General features: G+C 46.6%; 1 protein-coding gene across 2 annotated transcripts in view; it reads right to left on the reverse strand.

The window, feature by feature from the left end:
- CDCA2 (cell division cycle associated 2) overlaps positions 1-19,095 on the reverse strand; it is a 1,069,442-nt gene that overhangs the window by 755,015 nt on the left and 295,332 nt on the right. For both annotated transcript variants that reach the window (XM_069617593.1, XM_069617592.1), the window contains exon 5: positions 16,033-16,174. In XM_069617593.1, the coding sequence (XP_069473694.1) occupies positions 16,033-16,174 (142 nt within the window). The remainder of the gene's footprint in view (positions 1-16,032; positions 16,175-19,095) is intronic.

A 19,095-nucleotide genomic window follows, 5' to 3' on the forward strand; every position in this document is an offset into this window, starting at 1 on the left:
AATAAGGAAGTTAGCTACTTGGAGATTACAATTTACCACTTTTATGGTTCACTTTTGGTTAAACTCTACACGAAAGACACAAACAAAAATGCATTACTCTGTTACGGAAGCCATCATGCTAAACTTGTTCAAGATAACTTTCCATTTGGCTAACTTTTAAGGCTGAAACGTATCAGCAGCACTAAAGCAGCATTTGAAATGGAAGCCAACAAACCAAATATGAAGCTAAATGCACAGGGTTATCGATTTAGATTAGTGAGGAACTCAGCCAAAAGAGCCTACAACAATAATGGGGAGGATTTACTAGAGGATAAACACAGGGTAAAACAGGAGGATGTGCTGGTGTTCGTCAGCACCTTTAGCAATCAATTGTATAAAATAAAGGAAATCATCAAGAAAAACAGAGGACTCGCCACCAGGGGGCGCCGAATGAAGACCTAGCTTCACGTCGCTCCGCCAGGGCCGCCTAAATCCTCCATAATCCTGCCGTTCCTTCGACCCTTCTGTTGACCAGACCCTCGCACCACGGTAGGGGAATGCACCGACATCCCCTCCAAAAAATCCAGAGGAAAATCGGACCTGCCGGAGCCTCCCGCACCGTGTGAAAGCCCGGCCGGGGCCGCGGGGCCGCGAGGCAGGCTGCGCGAGTGAGCCGGCGCGAACACCAGCCGTGACCAACGCGGCTCCGCCAAGGACACATTGGGCACTTCGGAGATCGCTGCGGGTTCACCGCCCCAGGCCGCGGGACTGCTGCTGGAGGATCGGAATCATCGCCCAGCGAGGCGTGAGGGGAGGACCCTCCCCCCCGCCTCCCCCTCCCCCCCTGGGCCTCCGTTACAGCCGTAACCGCCGGTGCCGAGGGACTGGGGCTGCCTCCTCCCCCCCGGTACGGCAACCGTGCGGGCTCTCCCTCCCCGGCCCCCGCTGTGTGCGGGCCGCCTGGGTCGAGGGAGAACATTGAGTGCGGGGGGGGGGGGGCACGCGCGACGGCTGGGGGAGGGGAGGTGAAATTACCAGCGGACCGAAGCGGACCTGCTGGGGGACTGCACCAGGTACTGCAAACTGGGGCCCCCTGCCGTCGGGCAGCCCAAAAAGCACCCGCCACGTATTGAAGAAACGAGGGATTCACCCCCCCCCCCCCCGCCCCCCCAGGCTCAGACTTGCCAAGTCCAACACCACCCTCTGCCGGCATAATCACCCCCGGAACCACACGACAAAGCAGGCCCTGCGCTAGGCCATACGGGACATAGCACCAGATTGTGCAGGCCAAGGCCAGATGAGGGCCTAAGCAGTGCGGCGCAAACAGTGATAAGGCCACCAGCCAGCGACACAGGAGACCACAGGGGCGGAGCGGAGGGCGGAAGACCATCCAGGAAGGAACCTCAACCCAAGGAGACACACCCGCACCTAGAGTCGCCCCACAGGGTCAGGATGGGCAAGGATCAGCCCCGTAGGGGAGCGACCCAGAACAAAATAGACAAATACACGATGAGCACCCAGGTGGCTCTCCCGGACCCCAATTAGTGGGGTGGAAAATGAGACTATTAAGGGGGGTGCGGCCCAAACGCTGTCCCTCACCGACATCATGGCAGCAATTAACGACTCCAGAACCTCGGTAGAGACCAAAATAGACGGGTTGGCCTCCGAGGTGTCCTTTGTGAGGCAAGACTTAAGGAACCTCACTACCAGGGTTGGGGAAGCAGAACAACGAATATCAGACACCGAGGACACGGTTAAAAACCTGGGAAGCCGCCTTGAGCAAATGGAACGGAAAATCACCACACTTGAAAACAGAGCCGAAGATAGTGAGGGTAGGTCCCGCCGGAACAACCTCCGCATACTCGGCCTTCCCGAGAAAGAGGAAGGGCCCTCTATGGAGCTCTTTCTGGAACACTGGCTAGCGGACTTGATGGCTCCCAAGCAGCTCTCGAAATTCTTCTCAATAGAAAGAGCACACAGAGTTCCGACGGGCAGACCAGTTCCGGGGGCCCCCCCAAGAACGGTGATCGCAAAACTCATGAACTACAGGGACCGGGACACACTACTGCACATGGCAAGGGCGACCGGCCCCATCACCTACAATGGTCACAGAATCGGGCTCTTCCCCGACTACACGAGGGAGGTCCAGAAGTCGCGACAGTCCTACGACTATCAAAAAGAAACTGTCCCCCCATGGCATCAAATATGCACTCTTCTTCCCGGCAACATTCAAAGTATACCACAACGGCAAGGTCCAAGTGTTCTACACTCCCCGCGAGGCCTGGGACTGGTTGGAAACACAGGTCCTCTCTACTCCACGCCCGAATAGACCGGATGGAAACCCACCCCGCAGGAACGATGGAGACAACAACCGCCCTACTGGACAGGTCACCCCACCACGTGGGGAGGTGGGAGAACCCGGCCCCCCGATAGACACAGGACATACCTGAAAACGTGCAGCTGCTGTGGGACAGGAACAAGGAAACAGGAAGAGATCCTTGCGACCGGCGGCCCTGGCCGGCTACCACCTCTTCACCCCCGGAGGGGGAATCTTCACGGCTAGCTGTACTTTAAGTTCAGTGGTTATTTTGAACCACACAAGTTGCGGGGTAGGGTCCTCCTGACCCCCCCCCCGCCTCCGAGTTGGGGCCTTCGCCTCTTTAGTAGTTTAAATGGTTAGGGAAACAGGTACTTCAGGTTGGGGGGAAGTGCGGGGTGGGGGGAGTTTGGGGTTTTTGGAGAAGGAAGAGACTGGCCTCATGTCACAACCGCTAGCAACAGTGGGCTGCAAAACAGAAGTTCACAGAAAGTCTTGTACTAGATATGAGTGGGACCGACACGTCCCCCCCACTGGCCAGCACATATCCACCTGCACGGAAGGGACCTATGGTTCACAGGATGGGGTTCTAGAGTTTGCACATGAAGTACACAAAGTAGATCACCAAATAAGCAAGGCAGAAGGGCTCAGGCGTCAGTTACACCTTAGAACGACAGGCAAAAGAAGAAAATGGGAACCACCCCGCATCCTTACATATGACACCAAACCAAATCCCACGCTGATATAACACAAAAGAAACAGATATCCCTGTTGACTTGGAACGTGAACGGCCTGGGGTCGGGCATAAAGCGTAAACTGGTACTCCAGTACCTTAACCGCCATTCCCCAGACATTGCATTCATAACAGAAACCCACCTGATCGGTACTAACAGTGGGCTCTTTAGGAAATCAAATTACCCGCACACATACCTCGCTGGGTTCTCCAGAGGCTCTAGGGGAGTAATGATCCTCTTGCATAAAGGATTTCCGTTTACTACAAGGAAAGTCAAAGCAGACCCTCGGGGCAGGTTTGTGATGGTGCTGGGTGAACTGAAGGGGGAGACGTGGGGCCTCGTGGCAGTGTATGCACCTCCCACACTTACAGCGGAACTCCTTGCCGAGCTCCAGGACATAATACTAGAAGAACAGGCAGACTCATGGGCGATTGGGGGGGGATTTCAATGAGGTCATGGAGACAGCTCGGGACAGAACACGCGTGGGCAACAGAGCTGTAGGCATCCCGACCAGACTCCACACATTTGCAGAAACCATGGGGCTATCTGACACATGGAGGGCAGCCCACCCAATGGACCGGGGCTACTCGTTCTATTCCAATGCACACCGGTCCCTATCCAGACTTGACTATATCCTCACCCCAAGGAATATGGGCCATCGACTATTGTCCGCAGAATTCCTGGCGAGAGGGATCTCCGACCACTCCCCCCTATTGGTAAAACTCAAGGGCCTATCAGCAAAACAAGAACCCACCTGGCGCCTAAACACCTATTACTTAGGGATACCCGAAATACTGGAAGGGCTCGAGAATAAAACCTCGGAATATTTCGACCTAAATGTGGAGGCAGTGGACTGCCCAATAACAAGGTGGGAGGCATACAAGACCGTCATACGGGGGGAAGCAATATCCTTGGTGGCAGCTCACCGCAAACAATATAGCGAGGCAATCTCCGAAGCAGAAGCCCAGGTAACTAGGCGGGAGGAGCAATTCCTCGAAGAGGGAACCCAGGAGGCACATGAAGCCTTGGTAACAGCCCAAATAATCCTGAAAGACAGGGCCTTAGATAATGCCCGAACCGCCCACTGGCTGGCCCGGAGCCATATATACGAGAGAGGAGACAAGGCTACCAAAACACTAGCCTGGCTGGAACGTAGGGAGCAGAGCAAAGGACAAGTACGGGCCATCCAAACCCAGGGCGGGAACTTATTAACCGGGGACGCTGAGATCGCGGGGGAATTCGCAAACTACTATAGAGAACTATACTCCCCACAAATACGAGACCCCACAATATACGTCCCAAACTTCCTGGACGAGATCATGATCCCCCGCCTTTCTGAACTTCAGACAGAACAGCTAGACACTGCCATCACTGAAGAGGAGGTAGGGGAAGCCCTTTCACAACTACAGACGGGGAAGACCCCAGGCCCCAACGGGTTCCCCGTAGAACTGTGGAAAAAACTGAGCGCAACGACAACGAAACACATGCACGACATGTTCCTCCGTAGCAGAGAATTGGGCACCCTCCCCCCAGACCTCCGAAAAACGACAATAGTGGTGATCCCCAAAGCAGGGAAACCCCCGGAGCACTGCGCCTCCTACAGGCCCATTTCTTTAATAAACGGGGAGGCAAAAGTGCTAGCCAGAGTCCTCGCCAATAGACTGCTGGGGGTGATTGGATCTCTAACTCACCCAGATCAGTGTGGATTTATGCCCGGCAAGTCCACCCGAATGAATCTCCGCAGGGTCCAGATTGCCCTCGACAGAGCTGACGAAATCCGGTCTCCACTGGCCCTCCTGGCGGTGGACTTTGAGAAGGCTTTCGATACAGTGGGATGGGATGCCCTGTGGGACATAATGGAACGCATGGGCTTTGGACAATACTTCATGTCATGGGTTAAACTCCTTTACTCCCTCCCCGAGGCCTCTGTAAGAGTCAATGGGAAATCATCTGCCACGTTTCAGCTGAGTAGGGGGACCAGGCAGGGATGCCCCTTCTCCCCCCTGCTGTTTATCCTCGCCATTGAACCTTTGGCAATCCGGTTGAGAACTGATACACGATGGACAGGATTCGCCTGGCCACGGGGCGGGGAGGAACGGGTCTCGCTGTACGCGGATGACCTGTTGATATATTTGAGCAACCCAATAATCTCCTGCCCGATTGTGACTAGAACCCTGGAGGAATACCAACACTTCATGGGACTACGGGTCAACACACAGAAAACAATCTACTTCCCGGTACAGGGAGGGGAGGAAGCAATCCCAGATCCCTGTCCATACTCAATTTCAATCCTGGGCTTCACCTATCTAGGTATACGAATTAACCAAACACAGGAGGACTTCCCCAAACTGAACTTACACCCGATAATGGAAAAACTGGAGAACGATGTCACCCACTGGCACTCCCTCCCACTTTCATTACTCGGGAGGGCGGCACTTTTTAAGATGCTGGCTCTCCCGAGATTTCTGTATGTCCTCCAAAATGCCCCGCTCCCTATCCCGGCCACAATATTCGCAGATATAAACAGGACTCTCCGCACACTTCTCTGGGGAGGGAAACAGCCGCGCATTGCCCTGAAAACGCTCTATCGCTCTGTGTGGGATGGGGGTATAGGACTGCCCAACATTCGTACATATTATTGGGCGGCACAAGCGGGAGTGGCAAACGAATGGCTACACGGAGACCCGCGGCTACCACATATCCGCGTGGAGACAGGGGACACTGGCTTGCCATCCCCCCTGCACGTACTATATGATAGCCCAAGGAACCTAAGAGCAACGCCGACAGGGTCCCGTCACATACAGCGAGTTTGGAGGGAGATACATAGATACTTAGGCTGGGCAGACAGACCAACCCTGATCCAACCCCTCTGGCGTAATGCACACCTTCCCGAAAAACAAAAAATGGGCCATTTCGAAACCTGGGAGAGGAAAGGGATAACCACACTGGCGGACATAGTCCAGGAGGGGCGAATGATGGACTTTGAAACCCTGCGAACGAGACACGGGCTGTCACTCATGGACCGCTTCAGATACCTCCAGCTCACACACGCCATTAACACCCAACTCCCGAACCTGGCCGATATACCTGCCTGCTCTCCCCTGGAAACAAACATACTCCCGCACCCCATCCCCCATAAGGTAACCGCCACCCTCTATCAGGCAATTAACTCCTTTGGATCCAGGGAACTTGACAATCTCAGGGCTAAATGGGAACAGGACCTAGGGCCACTAGAGGCGGAGGAGTGGGTGGAGGCCCTGATGTCCCAGAGGGAAATAGGGATAGATGCCAAACTCCGGCTGATTCAGCTCCGAATTCTGCACAGGTCCTACTACTCCAGAACGCAAATGGCCAGTTGGGATGGGGATGTAACCGCAGAATGTAGTCGATGCAAGAGGGCAGAGGGCACCTTCTACCATTTGTTATGGGAGTGTGGGGTACTACAGGAGTTTTGGACTGCGTGTTTACTCCGCCTCTCCAGAATACTTGGCTCCACAATCCCGAGACCCTAAGCTTATCCTACTGGGTTATAGGGGGCAAAACTGACCTTAACAAGTATGAAAGATTGTTTCTAGGAGTAGCACTTGGTGCTGGAAAGAGACTCACGGCAGCCACGTGGGGCTTGGGGGACAGGATAACCATTGACAGATGGTCCAATGAAATGGACAGATGCGCCTCCCTGGAGAGGCGAATTTATAATGCAATGGGCTCCCCCCGTAAGTTCCAGAAAATATGGGGAAAATGGGAACTATAAATGCTAAGACCAAAACAAGGGACAGTGGCGACGCCCAACGCAGCTGCCGGGTGGAGGGTGCGGATTTCCGAATTCGAACCCCAGTCCCCCCCCCCCCCGCAGAACCACACAACTGTCAAGGAATATGTTGAGCACCCTGTCTATTGCGATCTTGATGATAGGTCTCCTAATGTCTTTTGTGTACTCATGCTGAAAGTGCTACCTTTCTTTTTCTTCTTTTTGTTCTCTGTTTAACAAACCAATAAAAAAAAGATTTATAAAAAAAAAAAGAAAAACTGGAGAAAGTGTTCCCCTAGATCATGGTCTTGTCCTATCATGTCTTAGGAGAAGTATGAACATCAACAGGATTGTCAGAAATAACTTTGCCAAAAAGAACTAATCGGGCAATAAACGAAGTATGTTGTGGGAATTAGCCCGTTGTGGGGCCATTATCTTAGTGGAACTTGTGTAATGTGTGACTTTACTACAAAAACCTTATATGTCAATATTAGTTTGGAATGAGGTTGGATTATAACTGAACACACTAACTGCAATACTGAAAATGTTATATATCTAATAACTTGTCCGTGTGGCCTCCATTACATTGGAAAGACCAACAGAAAGTGTAAGACAAGGCTCATTGAACACAGAAGCTGTATTAAAAATAGAATTGAATATGCCCGATTGGTGAGACATATGGATCATGCACACTCCTTTACAGATTTGAAATGGGTCATCCTGAAAAAAGTTAGACGTAGCACTCAAGATATGACCAATAGGAAATTGTTCAATCTTTTTTAAAAAAAAACGTATATGTCAAACTAAAAGTCATATTATTGGGCTTAATGAGAATGGAGTGGCACAAAGTCACAATGATTTGATAGCAAAATAACAGCTCCTGTGTCAGCGATTCTGTTTTTTGGTGCTATAACAGTCCCCGGGCTTATGCGTTACAAGGACTGGTGTTCAGAATTATGTAAAACATTGTAGCATCCCCTTACATTTTTTGGGCAGAAAAAGCCTGCAATTGAATCTTTGGTATTTTGCTTACAAAATAGTTGAATTTTGTATTGGATGTCTATTTAAGTCAAATCAGTTTTTCTGGTGACCGTTTGACTAAGGTCGCGTTTGAACTAAAATGGAACATCATTAAGTGGTAGCTTAGAACAGTACATAAGACATGGTGATCTGATCCACGCCACAATCAGATTAGAAGTCTAACCTGACATTGAATTAGACACATTTTGAAGGAGGCTTGGTGAATCAGTTTCAGTGGTTGTTAGATGGTTACATTATTTTATTTTTTCACATTCAAGTCAAGGCGCACAAAAGGAATTGTAATTTGTTAAAATGAACCAAATTGAACTGTATATTGGCGTTTCAATTGGGTACCTGAAGTTTCTGCATATTCACCATCTGCGGCCAATGTCGTGTCAGTGTGTGGCTTGCGCGATGACATATCATGTTATGCCAGGCATATAACAGCCACTTTGGGGTCACCCATTGCTAAATGCAATGTACATGACTTTGCAATAGGCATTTGCATTGCCGAACATAACAGTAGTAAAACCAAACAATGCAATGTGATAACTCTTTGGGAGAACTATCCTTTTAAGCAGACCCATACGCACATGATAATTATGAGACATACCCATTGCGTTTTAGCCCCCGTGTGATAACAATATACGCTCATGAAGAGTGGGACATGGACCGTTTGGCAATCTCGTTCAAATCATTACTCTGAATATAGGAAAGACCGTATTTAAATGTTTGCAAGCAAAATTGATAGGGGATTGAAATCGCATAATCAAATGTGGCTTCTTAGGAGTTCCTTTCACAGAGTAGCCAGTTACAAAAATATTGAACACAACACTGCACATACTATGATGGTGTGGTTTAAAACACTAATGGTTAAGGGTGACTGTGGGTGTTAATTTCAGGTACACCTTCTTACAGTTTCTAGACGATTTTGAGGAGTGATAATTGGGTCATTAAAGAGGATACTGATTAAGTAGGCCACTCTACTTTCACAGATATGATCTTGAAAGATTTGAGAAGATGGGTGGTTTCCGTACGCACCTTGAAATATAAGCTTTCCACTCATCGATAAGTTTAGACGGTTGTGGACAATTGCCCAGCATGAAAGTGCTTTTTTTGGGACAGACATGCAGGGAAATATCATCTTGGGGCTGTTTCCAAACATGTATTTTACATGCCATATGTGAATACCTGTATTGATGTATGTGTACTGTTAATCAATGGATCCAATGATGGTGTGAATTGTGAATGTTTTTGTATGAATAATTAAGTATTTCATATATTTTTTACATGAAACCATAACTGGTGTCCATTACTTCAGGACTGTCTCCCAGTTAACTTTAATAAGAGTGGCTATTTCTTGAAACTTTTGTTTATATTTTATAGATTATATGACCCAGTACGTACAAAGGCTATTAATCCCCTGGTCTATACCTGGGCTCACCATCTGAACTTTGCGTTTCCTTAAACCAACTACATTTGTTATGGGGTTGCTGTTGCAAGTTGGAATAGAAACTTCATCTTTTTAATTATAATTGTTCTTACGTGATTAATACCAGAGACCAGTCACATTCAGAATAAGGAAGCAAACTGTGGAGGAGCACCTGTTTGTAGATCCATTGAGCAAGAACGAAGGAGGAGTATGCAACATTCTAAACTGCCTTTCATTAAAAAAGTCAAACAGGAAGACCATATATTGAAGAAGCCCACTATTTCAGGGTTTAAAACAGTGAACATTTTTGTAAAACAGTCAGGATGGAGTGAAGACAGCTTTGATGCAACCACGTTGGACAGTGCAGTAAATACGGTGGGGCTACTGGTTAGCTATACAACCATAACTAGGAACCACCTCCATGCACTGCTAAGACTAACACTGAGGAAATCAAAGATGACATCACAATACTCAAATATTAGCCACACTCACTAGTTTGTTTACATAACTATACATTTAAAACAATTGACTGGTGTAACATAGAACATCACAACCCCAATCCCCTAGATGTCTGGACGCATGTTCGTGTCCATATCAGAAGCGAACAGTAAAAAAATGTTTTAAAAAAGGACTGCGGACTCGACGAAAACCCCAGAGGTATTTTTCTCCCCAACACCTTACTTTTTGCCATCTTTTCTATTGTCTAACCTCTCGGGACACTTTCTAATCCTCAAAAAACACAAAGTCTATCTTTGAGCAATGTTGTACTCTGCAGTCAGCGGACAGAGGTACTGGTTTGCAGATCCAATATAGTGACCGTTTGAAATAATTGGACGTACTACCAATCAGCGTCCAACGTTTGAATGTCATTCGACGCCCTCATTCACTTACAGGTACCCGCAGACAATGAACAAGGAAGTGAGTCAGCAAACCGTACGGATTTACATTTTGTACCAACTTTTGACCGTTCATTTGTAAAAGCACTCTTTCAGGACCAGGCTGCCTCTTGTAAAGCATGTTTGGTGCAAATCAGTCCAGTCATTTGAGCTATAAGCTGCGAGCAAACTTTTTCCATTCAGGTCTATCAAGATATCAAATGTTTTGGGATGCACCTCCCACCCCCACACAAATTCACACAAAACTTATCAAACCAATTCTAACCTGGCTTTATACTTTTTTTGTTGCAAAGATTCGAACACTGCCCAAGTTATAAGCCAACCAAAAAGGAGCATGTTGCTTACCTGCAACTACTGTTCTGCAGCATTGGCATCTTTCATGGATTTACATGCTTTTAATAATTCCTAGTCAGACTGGGAATCCTCTAACCTTATTACATTTCCTTTATAAAATGTTTTTTTCACTTTAGTGGCCGATAGATGTCCTTTTGGGTGCATTCAGCCCCAAACAATCGGACTTCAAGTATCAGGCTCCACCAGGGAGACCCTCTTCAGAGTCTAACCACCCCCAGAGTAGTCAGTTGTAAATTAGTGTTTTCAACCCTCTTGGGGTGGGGTGGGGGGGGGGGGGGGCATGTGAATCCATGAAAGACACCAATCCTGCGGACCAGGTGTTACATGTAAGCAACTTCTCCAGCATTGGATCTTTCATGGATTCACATGCTTTGAATAGAATTATTAGCAGTAGCAAACATTAACAGGAGTAGCAGGGGAGAAAACTATCGAGAACTAGAGTCTACAGAATTCTCTGTCAGGTTTTCACATTTTGTACCTCACATTGGCAAGGGTTTTATGAGAATTGGTTATTTCAAATATTTTTCCAGGAAAGTTAGAAAGGGAGGTTTGTTAAAATATTAAATAAAAACTGGTTAGAAAGTAGAAAACTTCATTTGTAAGTTTAATCTATTTCCCTTAAACTTTCATTGAGAAAGATGAAATGTTCCCAAGCCAAGATGGTGGAACACTTTCCCAGCAGTGATTGCTTTAGTTTACTGCAGGCAGCATTGTGTTGTCATTTGGAATGTTCTTGACAGTTCTTAACTGCCTTTCACTAAAGTTTCTACCAGAGTAGGTCATGTTATGGTTAGCTCCAGTAAATAAAGTTTAAGTTTTCATTTAAAAAAGGTTGTAGATAACTTATATTTTAGTTTTCACTACATCTAGCTTAGTACTCAATTTAAGTGAAGACTACAATAGAAGAAAAACAAATTCTAAGTGACTCCGATGCTGTGCAGCTGATTCCAGTCCTCCAGCTAAAGACAAAGCTAAGTGAACTTTTGGATCGTCAGAAATAATTGTATATTGGATTCAAGTGTATTTATTTTTATCTTTTTAGTCTTTTCAACTGCATTTGGAACTGTAAATTTAGTGAATTGGTTTTTAACTTTTTAAGATTGCTTAAACGCGATTTAGTGTATTTAATACTATTAACAAGGCGTGCGGTTCTAATTCGCCGAAGTATTCACATAGAATGTTTTAGAAGAACTAATTTCATTTTTCTACAGATGCGAGTCGTGTTCGTTTGCCCGCGTGTACCGTGTGTTATTTTTATGCACGCGATTAGAGAAAAGGACCTTACGACATCGTACGTGCGTCGTGGCCATCTTGGATTTTGTTTTTTGTTCATTGCAAGTGCGTAGCTTCACTCTAAGGACTTATGAATTAAAGACTTTTCCTTTTAGAAGCGGAGTATGCCAATTTTGAGTTTCCATACTACAATTTTGAATACTACATCATCTTATACAGCATCAGGTACCGAATATCAAGAAAGACCATTTTCTAAGTTAAAATTTTAAGACTAGGATAGTAATAGTGATAAAAATTCTTTGGTGTTTATTTTTAGGACATTCATTCATAGTTCTTAAGAGTTTACTTGAAAGAACTTCTGAAGAAAAAAATTGTTCTTTTAAAAAAAAGATATTTTGACATTACAAATTGCAAGGAAAAGAGTTGCAGAAGTCTACCATCAATATAGCCACATAACATACGGAAATAAAACAGCAATTCAAGCTAAGGCTAAAGGTAATAGTAGATTAGAAAGTTTAGTCATTTGTAGAGAGTTAGAAAATGTATTAAAAGGTTGCATTCTATTTTAGGAACTCAACCGAAATATAATTACAAGGTCATTCCAGTGAAGACAGACTGAAGTGCCAGCAGTAAGAGTTCCAGAGAGTTCCAGAATTGTTGTCTCTCTCTCCAATTCCCCTTTCCCCTTGGGTTTGCCTGTCCAGTAGTTTTATAGTTACTGGATTGTTGGGCAGGCAGGCTTAGGGGGTTTAAAGGACCAGCTTCACTCCTGCAGGATCCTTTAGCAACAGCGTCCTGACATTCTCACTTTACTGAAAAGGGCAATGTAGCACCCACTCTTGCTCAACCCTGGATATGGCCTGCCAGGCAGTATTGCTTCACAAAAGGTGTGCATAGCTGCCGCAGAAGCCCCCATTGCTCGTGTGTGGGATTTTACCGCTCCCTGCAGCGGCTTCTTGGCATCTGCATGAGCCTTTGCAATTGAACCTGCTCTCCATCTGTCGATGCCTTGTTTGGAAATGACCGCTCCCCTAGTGGAGGCCCAAATGCCACCAGTATCTGTGACGACCTCCAGGAGGATTTAGTTCTGTCGCTATGAACGTTGATTACCCCTCAGGGCTCTAATGTGGGCTGCACGTTCTCTACTGGAATTGACGGTTAGAGAAGTACCCTGGCAGGATGATCCCTAAATGCATATGGACTCAGTAAGCACCTTCGGAATAAAGTGCAGGTTTGGTTCTTAACAAGACTGTCCTTGTAGAAGCGCAGGTATGGTTCCTTCAGACAGTGCTTCCAGCTCTGATGTTTTCCTGAATATCGTGACAGCTAATAGGAACGCCGTCTTCCAGGATACATGATGGATGTGCGCCGTGCCCATAGGCTCAAACGGACGTCTCATAAGGGCTGCCAATACAAAGTTAAGATACGTGTGGGACAGGCCCTTCATGTTATGATTTCTTGTACCGAGGTACAGCGCAACCAACGCCAAGCGGCAACCTGGCGCTACGACTGAGAACACAGGCATCGAAAAAGAAAAAGGCAAAATGAGTAGAGTTTTCAGAGCCTTCCTAAACTGTAAATGAATAGACCACGCGAAGGGCAACCGGAAGGGTAATTTTACAGAGTAGCAGCTTTGACCGAAAAAGACCAGCCTCCAATTCTCACGCGACAGACCCTAGGGTCTGTCAGAATGCAGCAGTCCGCCCAACACGTGGGCAGGAACTTATGGTCGAAATTACGACTGCAAGTACGCCAGGTCAGCAGCATAAAAGGCCCTGTGCATCAGGCATAGAGATTTAAAATGAACACGCTTTGCCACTGATAACCAGTGAAGGGACTTAAGAACTGGCGAAATATGCTTCCTGTAGGGAGCACCAGTGGCAAGACAGGCAGCAGAATTTTGAAGAACCTGCAGACGGCGTAACACGTAATCCGGTTGAGCCAAGTACAAGGAGTTACAATAGTCGATCCTGCTGAGGACCAGAGCAGAGACGACCGGGGCCAGCAGATGGACAGGAGAAAATTGTAGGACCAGAGTATTTTCAATTGAAAATGACCAGACTGACAGACCGAACTAATCTGAGAAGCCATGAAGAGAGGCAGATAGCTTAATGCCTACATTTTTTACTACTGAAACCACAGCTGGAAGGAGCCAAAAGAAGGCCAGAGAGACGAAGTCCAGGAAGACTGGGCAGCGGAAGAACCCACAACCATGACCTCCGTCTTATCTCCATTAAGTTTAAGCAGGTTTTCGCTCATCCAGCATGCCACGGCTAATGAGCAATCTTGCAGTTGATTGACATGGGTGGGCTGGATGAAGAAGATCCAGCCGAACCAGAATCTGAGTGTCATCAGCATACGAGTAGCATCTAAATCCATGGGAGCGGATCACATCGATCAGAGGCTGAATGTAGATATTGAAGAGTGTGGAAGACAAGGCTGAGCCTTGAGGGACCCCACACAAGAGCAGCAATGGTCTTCTGTTGTGTGCACGGGGTATGTGTAGTGGTATATATGTTGTGGTGCAGTGTGATTTGTGCCATTTTACTCTTGGAATGGCTGTTACGCAGTGAGGATGTAGAGCAGTAGTGTGTGGACCGTATGCGTGAAGTGTTTTTCTGTGGTTCACATTCTGGATGGGAATTGAAGACTTTGGTGATGAGTGGCGTGGATTGAGTGGTTGGAGTCTTTGTGTAAGGGTGGAAGTTGGCAGTTTATGCACCCCTTCTTGTGTTGCTACTCAAAGGTATGGGTAGCACCACCCTCCCTGTGTGTTAGTCTGTGGACATAAGCGGTTTGGGTGGTCCGCCCAGGCGCTGTATCCACGAGTAGTGATGTACCCTGGTCCGGTGTTTGGGCAATCTGCGGTTCCCGTCCCCGTCATGTTTTCCCTACCTTTTGGTGTATTTGGTTTCCTGAACGCGTTTTCCTTTGTGTATGGTTTGTACCAGGCCCTGTATTTGGGGGTGGCAGTCCCAGGTTGAAGGTGTTTGGCGGTGTTGGAGCAAGACTGACTGTGCATCTGAAAGCTTGTTGCGGAGTGACCAAGGTGTGCATGTTTCTCTTTGTGGTGTTGTACTGCGTACAGACAGAGATGGTGTAACATATGTCCAGTCTTGTCCTGTCCTGCTGGCCATTGATGTATTCTTGTGGAATGTTGGTGTTATGATTGGCAACTCAGGAGAATGTTGGGCGAGTGTGGAATCTGAATATTCCATGTGTGTCAGTTGGAGGGTTTAGCTGGTAATTTGAGGGTGGCTGGTGGGTTTACTGCATGATATATGTACTGTACCATAACTGAAATTAACTGGATCTGTATTATTGTACATCTGTACAATAAAATATCATGGAACTGCATCGGAGACTCCACAGCTGTTCTGTGCGTGTACCATTGATCTTCAACCTTCTCACCAGAACACCCCTCAGACATTAAAAATGCGCTAGACAAGGTCCACAGACTAGAAAACTGGGACACCAAATATTTCACTGTACCAGCCATGGCGAGGAGATGCTTAGACCAGGAAGACCACTGGACAAATTCATTATAAACAAATTCAGGTATACAACCAGTCCAAAATTATGACTGTGAGGTGTTCAGTCTGGGCATTGGACAAATTCAAAAGACGACATCTATACGTTTAGCCTTTTCAATGACCATTAAAAGTCACAGGGACCCATGCCCCTTTCCTGGATGCGATTGGTGGTGATTTCGATATTTAAGAAGGGGGACAGTAGTTACCGACCAATATTGACCTTCAAAATATGCTAGAACGGCTACTTATATGGAAACAATGTAGGCACATAAGCAAATAAGCTGCAGTCTAAGCTATGCTGTTGGGTGAATCCGCCCAGCTCTAGGACAGGCAAAGTGGCACTGCTTAAAAATTGTCGTACTCTTCCCCCAAACTACTATACTCCTTGCTTAATATGACAATACAGCACCGATCCAACTTTCAATTGCTGAGAAAAATCACAATTCACAGGGCATCGAGCTCAGGCACGTAGGGAAACTATGGCTTGGTGTAATGCCAACGAGAACTTATAAATTAAGAAAAGAAGAAAAAAACAAGGTTTAAGGAAAGTCTTCAGAGCACACAGGGTGGTGGGCTGCATCATACATGTGCTGCGTAATCTTAGCGCTTCATCCCAATCAACCACTAAAAGTTGATGCCCCTCAATGTCAGACGAAAGGGAGGGGGAAGTGCAGGATTAAAATAAAAAACACGTGCGCAAACGCTTTTTTCATTCACCCAACACCTAAGAGCGCAGTACAGGTCTACCTTTCTTTCAACCAAAATAAATAAACGTGTGCTTACTGTTTTGTGCCTCGGGAACGCCATCTTCCAAGACGCCAGGTAAGGTAGCATTCTGCTCACGTTCTTCCAGCGACAGGAAAGAAGCTCGGAAGGCAGAGATTTTCTCTTTCAAAGAAAACTTTCCAGATCTGAAAGGACTAGACTGCAAAAGAGGAGGATGATGATGATTACAAGCTGCAATATTCAAAGCCGCTCCAACCCTAGCAACGGGTTTTAAATGGGTTCCATGGGAGTGTAAAGTCAATTTAGAAATCACTACAATCGTTGTTTAACAGTTACAGAACATACCACTGCAACTCCGTAAATTAGCATTCATTCGGATCATCGGCTACATTACAATTTCTAAAAACAGTATTAGTCATAACAAATCAAGCTACCGTCAGTTTAAAAAGCATCGGAAGCAAAATATTAAATGTATGCACGTTTTTGAAAGTGGAGCGATTGGATTAATTTGCCCTAAAATTCCATCAATGGGATTTTTATTCGACATTTGTGTTCAGGGTTATATTGAAGCTGTTGTGTGCATCGTTCCAGGAGGCGAATAAAAAAAAAAAAAAAAAAAAAAACACAACTCTAGAGAACTTACATTTTACAAGATATACCGGTTATGAGATGCTGTACAGCCATTTGTCTTTCAAAAACCTCGAGTGCCCATATTAAGAGCAACTGAACAAAAAATAAAGAAAAAAAACAGACCTCCAGCTTATGCGTAGTACAACTCCAGAGTGTTCCCTGACATCACAAAGCCATGATATGACCAAGCAAAGTCTTCGCCTTATAAGGGAATTTCAAGGTAAAGTACGTGGTCAGCACAAAACGGCTTAAAAGGATACATTGTTGTCTGAACATTATGCAGTGTTTTAAACAAGCTTGCACTTCTACATTAACAGCAGGTACAGCCGTGTCAATTCTGAAAAGTGAAACCTAACCAGATGGTGTTCAGGATTTCAGTATTTTGAAAAGAATTTCGGAAAAAAGTCACATGGCTGCCATGCACTTTATCATAACGCTGTGGTTGTAACACCACGTTGTACTCATTCACAGCTAGATTTGAGTCGCACATAATGACTAGCATTAACGATGGCACAATACATTAAAACCTCCTTTATTGCTCAGTCCCCAAAATACGAGTCCTTTATTGCCCCTGTGAAATAAAAACACCCTTCATTGAAACTCACCCAAAAGTGCTAACAGACAAGAGCCTGCAACGTTTAGCTGCCCACCGTTTTCTAAATGTTTATACAGTTCTTTTATCCAAAGCAATTAAAATATAAAATGTTCATATCCAATTCGCACCATAAGGAAGGAAGGAAGGGGCGAATTAGCCTCCCACCCCCCATAGATTGTATACGAGACGAGCTGCTTGCTCTTGCACTCGTGGGGGACGCCTCCATTGCCCTTCTGCTGACATGAGGAATAAGGCCTCAGCTGGAGCAGAGGTGGGGCTATTGCAAGACACTGACTCCATTTTGTGAGTCCTCGACACCATCTTTGGACTAGGCCGCAATTCGGCACTACAAAGTCTCCTCTCCCCTCTACAGCGCCGTGCACAGCGAGCACCAACCACCACCACCTTTTCTGCGCGGCCAAAGTCCCTTTCTCAAGGATGCACTGAAGCTAACTGCAACAATTAACAGTATGTATCGTATCATTCTTCCTCTGAGATCACTGTCCTGTGTGTGACCGAGCTGAACCATGACTTGTAGCTCATCCATCTCCACAAACCTGCTCCTCCACCCCTCGCCCTCGCTGTTGGAAAATTACTGCTTGTGTAACACTGTGCCCTCCTAAGGTATTCTCTTGATGTAACAGAAGTGTGACCCCACTGTGCTGACCACCCCAGAGTGCCCCCAATAAACCTAGACCCCTATCACAGTAAATCCTGTCCTAAACTGACGTGTCACTCCACCCCACCCACCGTCTCGCACTGATATGCCAGACCAGCCCAGTCCCCAGGATATCGCAGAAAGCAAGACTCCCGCACCCTTCACCTTATGAATGACCCAATGTGAAATGATGCTCATTGTTGATTACAGATCTAGACTAAGTGTTCATGCCACGTTAGCTAGTTTCAACCGCATCTCCAGCTTGACCCGACACTCACCCCACCCGGACAAGTCCAGCTGAACGACGCGAGGCTCACCCTCCCGCCAAAGGAGCAGCCAAATCCTGATGAAGAGGCACCTACAGGCACCTACGCATCGTCGCCTCGCAACCGATAACCTTGTACTTTGTAACCCTTATAGCCGACGTCACTAATGACACCTTTTTTTGCCTCATAATCCATTATAAGTGTAATGTTTGCCAGAGCGCTCACAGGGCAGAAGAGTTCTCTGGATGCCGAATCTTATATACATCTTTGGCAACCTCGCAATCTGTTCTCCTGGTCCCATTCCCTACTGGGATGTGTCTTATTCTGAGTTTATATTGGTAATGTAGGGAGTGAGCACTTTCATTACCAATCAAAATTGGTTCTTTACCAGTTTCTGGATTGGTGCAGGTTATTGTTTTGGATTTGTTATGGTTTCTGTGCGGGCCTGGTTTTGGCACAATATACATACAATAAATACATTCCTATTCACGAGTCTTGCCATTTACTGGTCTGTTATGGTGTAGGTTTCATTGCCTGTGAGGTCATCCCTGTTGGAATGTTGGTGCGTCTTTGAGGGTGAATGTTCCAAGGGGTCAGTTGGGAGTAAGTGGGTGTGTGAGGTTGACCTGTGGTGGCTACAGCTGTGTCCCCTCCCTAGCCTCAGTCTTGCCTCCTATAGCTTACAACAAGAGTAACTGGAGTATTGCAATTATCTGTAAATAGTGTATAATAAAGCTTCCCTGGAATACCTAAGACTCTGTGGGTGGACTGCGCCGAGTCACTTCACTGGGGACCCAACCACAAAGTGGTCCTCCCCTAAAGCAGCGGTAAGCAACATTAACGTCAGTCATAGGGAAAGAGGTAGTGCAAAACAACGTAATAGCAGTAGGTTGCTGAACCACCCCTGCCTTATTGTCACCTCAACTCCAACCCCAGATGCCGATTTTCACTGCATTACCAGTAAATCCTAT

This window comes from Ambystoma mexicanum, chromosome 10, assembly GCF_040938575.1.
Source record: "Ambystoma mexicanum isolate Mex_15411 chromosome 10, UKY_AmexF1_1, whole genome shotgun sequence".
Classification (NCBI taxonomy): domain Eukaryota; kingdom Metazoa; phylum Chordata; class Amphibia; order Caudata; family Ambystomatidae; genus Ambystoma; species Ambystoma mexicanum.